A 5,415-nucleotide genomic window follows, 5' to 3' on the forward strand; every position below is an offset into this window, starting at 1 on the left:
TGCCTTTTTATTCCTAAAATTATTCAAAGAGGAGAAGGCAGGGTTCTCAGTGACCTGGCCACCATTTCTCCTTTAATCAACACCATCAAAATCAGATTCTAGTAACTGGTCCCTCATCTTGTTTATGATTTGTGTGAATTTACTGTGCATAAATTGGGTGCTGTGTTTGCCTTCATGGATAGGTAACCATGACGATACAATTGACTGTGAAGCACTTGCGACACCCTAAGAATGTGAAGGGACTGTTTAGCACAGGGCTAAATCGCTGGCTTTGAATGCAAACCAAGGCAGGCCAAATCATAGTTCAATTCCCATAACAGCCTCCCCAAACAGGCGCTGGAATGTGGCGACTAGGGGCTTTCACAGTAACTTCATTTGAAGCCTACTTGTGACGATAAGTGATTTTCATTTAATTTCAAACGCAATTTCTTTCTTTGCATTATTTGATGAGAGGATCGTTCTCCTACAATTCATTCAATATTCCTCATTTGCCAGAATCACTTACCTTGTTGCTGGTGGGGGGGGGGGGGGGGTGCTTGTGACCAGTCACGAATCTCCACACAACGGTCATTGAACTCCAATAATTGTCCATTGTTTGGAGCACTTGGAAACGTTTCTGAGTTTGGGGACAGAGTGGTAAACTTTGATGGTTGTGGAAAAGTGTACAGCAGGGCATCTCAAACTGTTGATCACCAATGGGCCAAACGAGCTTGGAGGCAGCAATGTTCACCATGTAGCCAATGGTGGTCATCTCCCCCCCCCCCCCCCCCAACTCACTAATCATTGAGTCCTGATTCCTGCTCCAAAGAAACAGTAAAAAAAGTAGGTGAAGGTTTTCGAGTGTAAACAATCCCCTCCTCTTGCAGCCCCACTCCCACAGATCTCCCCAACCTACCCCACTCCCAAAAAGATAAAAGCAAATTACTGCAGATTCTGGAATCTGAAACAAGAATAGAAAATTCGGGACAATTTCAGCAGGTCCCACAGCATCTGTGGAGAGAATCCCTTTGTCTTTCTGTCCATGACATCTGTGTCGGTCTCCACTTATCGCTGGCCCCCTATCCAGCCCCCCCCCAACAACAGTGCAACACTGACCTATTTCCAGTTCTCTCCACCTTCAAGGAAGCGTCATCCAGAATCCAAAAGTGAGCTTCCTTCTCTCTCCACAGATGCCGTCAGACCTGCTGAGATTGTCCAGTATTTTCTATTTTTGTTTTCACTCCCACAAATCCTCCCTCCTCCCACAGATCGCCCCTTCCCTCAACAGCTCTTTCCTCTCACCCCCTCAACTCTACCTTTGCACCACTCTAGCTCCACCCTCACATTCTGAGGTCACGGTAATTTTCAAGCCGAGGAACTTGAGGTGACAGTGGAACAAGGCGCTGGCGCAGTTTTGGTGACCATGCAGAGTGTCACCAATAGGGGGCAGGAAAGGACAATCTCCAACTCCCGCGTGGTCGGTCCCGGGGCACAGAAAATGAATGGAGCAACTCAAATACCACAAACCACAACAGTGCAGTAACTGTTGCAATCACTTACAGTCATAAAAATAAATCATATGAACGAATGCACTTAAAATGTTGTGTATAAAGAAATATTTTGAGAGATGGCACCACGCTTCAGTGTTATATGTCACAACATCCTGATGATTCCCCACATAACCAACACAGACTGCATAAGCTAAAGTGTTTGCTGGTAAACACAGAGATGTTCATGTTTTGCCTCCAGTAATGCAAAATAACTTTATTTCGCCTTGACCCCCGTGTTATTAAGTGTACTGATCAATTTCTACCTGTTTATTTCTGCAACAAAAATTGCTTCCAAGTAACTCAGTTCGGGTTGAGTTTGCACACACACAGTCCTGTTTGTGGTAAAGAATTCTCGGATTTAGTTACTTAAGCAGAGCAAACTAATTTGCCACATCTCAGTCTGTTTTAAAAAACACATACAGATGGGACTTCACGCAGGAGGCGAAAGTGCAGCGATCTCAAATCGCAACCATCCACCTGTCCCGGGCATGGGTATTCGTAAGTCCAATCATTTTTATTTTACGTTACGGGGAGGATTAAGCATTTTTGAACTTTTGAACCGATGCTTAATTCCTGCGAACTCTCTGAGGCCGATGCCAGACATGTTAAGCAAAGTTGCCGCACATCCATGGTGGAAATGTTAAGCGAAGGCTCTTCGAAATGTACGGAAGTTGTGTGTCACATTGGTGAACATTTAGAAGTTAGTGGGACTTTTGAAGATTGCGCCCCGCTCCTGTGGAGGAATCCATTGGGTGTGGGTGCTGAGGTGGATTGCGATGGAAAGTGGAGACCTGTTGGCAGTGGTGGGGGGGAGGTGCAGTCAGGCACAGCCAGATTGATCTACCTGTTCTGGTTGAGACTGCAGGCGATGCACCTAGGCATTATTTAAATGCCGCACTTGGCGCTGACTCTCAGTCAGCAGTTTGATGTCAAGAGCTCGCCCGTCCGCTCTTGTTAACCAACCCCCCTCTCCCTCAGCCTAGCGGATTATGAACGCCTTTGGACAGCAGTCTAATGCTCAGCCTGCCCCTCTGCAGCACCCCAACGCGCAGGATATCCTGGACATGGCCGTGTACTGCGACAACTTCAGTGTGTATCCTCCAAACCTCCACCACCACCACCCCCAGAGACCCTCTCCCCACCCGCCGAGCTATGGGCTGCCTGACTACACCTCCCCGACCTCCAACCCTTACATCTGGCTCAACGGACCGGCCATGAACTCCTCAGCTTACCTGGCCGGCACCATCCCGTCCGGTTACGGGACGAGCCAGCGGCAGTTCCTGGCGCCCCCCTCGGGCTATGGGGGCACCGAGCTGAGCTGGCTGTCCCTCCCCAGCCAGCAGGAGCTGTTCAAAATGGTTCGCCCTCCCTACTCGTACTCGGCGCTCATCGCCATGGCGATCCAGAACGCGGCGGACAAGAAGCTGACCCTGAGTCAGATCTACCAGTATGTGGCTCAGAACTTCCCCTTCTACAAGAAGAGCAAAGCGGGCTGGCAAAACTCCATCCGCCACAACCTCTCCCTCAACGACTGCTTCAAGAAAGTGCCCAGAGACGAGGACGACCCAGGTACAGTTTGATGCTCTCTCGGGAGCTGAATTATTTCAGTGTTTGTCCAACTCGTCAATCAGTCAATTAGCTCAATAACCTCCTGATGGAATAGTGAGTACATGGGGCTGGAATTAAACGTGTGCAAACGTGTCCTGTGTCCAAACTCTTTGCTCAACTCTCTTTTTAATCCTCCTGCATTCCTTCCTGATTCATTCCCCCCTCAACAGTGATAAACCCCCATTCCTGATGACTTATTTCTGTTAAGCACGTTGTATTATCTCGCCAGCAGTTGCTTGTACATCACGCCAGGGTAAAGTTGAAAGTTCAGCTCAGCGTTGAATCGGAATTGTGACAAGGACGCTTTGCAACGTTTGCTTTGGTAAAGTCTGGGGAAGTTACTTGTCCAAAAATAACAAGGTCGTTCCTTTTGGCGTCAGTGTCCGTGACAACTTATACTAAGGCGGCTATTTAATGTGTGTGTGGGGGGGGGGGGGGGGGGGGGTAGATCCGATTCAGCTGTAACTTTGCTTACCACGGAGTTGTTCACAACCGAACTCCATTCTGAGGTTCTGTATTCAGATAGGCGGTAATGTTATTTTTAATGTTGGTTATGCACGGGGTCCCGCGGATTGAGTGATTGACGCTGTGTTTATGTTCCCAGGTAAAGGTAACTATTGGACTCTGGATCCCAATTGCGAGAAGATGTTCGACAATGGGAACTTCAGGAGGAAAAGGAAGCGCAGGTCGGACACTCCAGGATCCGGCGGCCTGAGCGACAGGACCGAGGAGACAAACATCAAAGCTTCCGACTCAGCCAGTGTCCTCCTGGGCTCTGCTTCTCCTGAACTGGAGCACGTCCCCGGCACCGCGGGTGATTGCAAACGCTCGCCTTCACCAAGCATCCAATCCAGCCCCTGCTTCAGCAACTTGGTGTCCAACATGAGCTCCATGATGAGCGCCAGCAATGGGATGAACAGGTCGCTTGCCTCTGGGGCCCTGCTGGGAGATTTGTCACAAGCCAGGCAAAATCTCCCCGGACTCAATTCTTACACACCTTCCCAGAACTCAGTGCATAACACGGTCCACTTCCACAACCAATTGAACTATTATCAGTCTGCAGTATCAGCTCAGCAAAGCGGCCTGAGCTCTTCTTTGTGCAACAACTTCAGCGTCAACAATCTGATCCACAGCAGAGAAGGCCCAGAGGTTTAACAACAAGTACAAAGAATGCACAGCTTATAAACTGAAATATGACTTTAAAAAAAAATAGAATAAGGATGTGATTAATTTTTTTTAGTGTAGTTTTGGTACAATTGATTTGTTATCCTGTCGAAGTGCCGTTATTATTAGTGACACGGATAAATACAAACATTGTCTTTACTTTCAGCTAACCTATCGACCCAAATCATTTGTTTACAAGAGGAACCTTATAAAGGACAGAGGTTTGGATTGCCAAACGAATTAGCGTTTGAAATCTGCGGATGGGGAATAAAGCACTGAGCAACCAATACGTGAATTAATGTTGTAGATGAATGAAGTATACGTCAGCTTACAATAGTTTTGGACTAACCGATTGTCGAACACCGCGTTACATGTGGAGGTCAATAGTTTCTGAGTTTGTATTTTCGGGTGTTGCTGGTCAGACCTCGGGGTCGGTACTTGAACGGGATTCACTAAGCGGTGATTTTTTTTTGTGTTGTGATTCTGAGCCGTCAATGCTATTAAGTTGTTATGAGATGCATCAGCTGCAGTTCCTGTACTTAAACTTGCCTTTCCTCCCCCCCCCCCCCCCGCCCCTTCCCCCCAAATTAAACAGTTCACCCTATTTAAACCAAGCCTCTATTATTGTGTGTAGCACGCTTTCCTGGCCAGTATTGGGAATGAGGGCTTGGAGGTAACTGCTGTGAATTCGGGCGTGTTTAAGAAAGGACCAGGTATACATTTATCACATATAATGGCCAACATATTGTAACCATCGCCACTTAACTGTATGTTTAAAGCTGGGAATTATCCAATGATACTTGATGTCAGTGTAATTCGAATTACGAACGAGACCTGAGCCTAAAGTTTGAATAAGCGAGCCCCATGTTGTGGATTTTATTTCAATTATCATTTTTACAGTTAATATAGAATTTGTACATACATACAAATACCGCTCACCTGTTTTCATATTAGAACTAAGGTACAGAAGTTTGTAATCCGCCGTAATTTACAGCTTCAGGAAATATGTCGAACTAATTAATATCGAACTAAGAATTAAGCATCAAGAAAGCTGGCGAAAACAGTTGGTGTACACCAATCGTTATTTATTAATATCAAAGATCGAAGTATTTCA

General features: G+C 46.8%; 1 protein-coding gene across 1 annotated transcript; it reads left to right on the plus strand.

The window, feature by feature from the left end:
* The first annotated feature begins 2,388 nt into the window (after positions 1–2,388).
* Positions 2,389–4,786, plus strand: foxi1 (forkhead box i1). The gene is made up of 2 exons (XM_038822317.1): positions 2,389–3,098; positions 3,742–4,786. Exons 1-2 carry the CDS (start codon positions 2,519–2,521, stop codon positions 4,290–4,292), a joined length of 1,131 nt encoding a protein of 376 aa, XP_038678245.1. The 5' UTR covers positions 2,389–2,518; the 3' UTR covers positions 4,293–4,786.
* Positions 4,787–5,415: the final 629 nt, after the last annotated feature.

Source organism: Scyliorhinus canicula, chromosome 16 (assembly GCF_902713615.1).
Source record: "Scyliorhinus canicula chromosome 16, sScyCan1.1, whole genome shotgun sequence".
Taxonomy (NCBI): domain Eukaryota; kingdom Metazoa; phylum Chordata; class Chondrichthyes; order Carcharhiniformes; family Scyliorhinidae; genus Scyliorhinus; species Scyliorhinus canicula.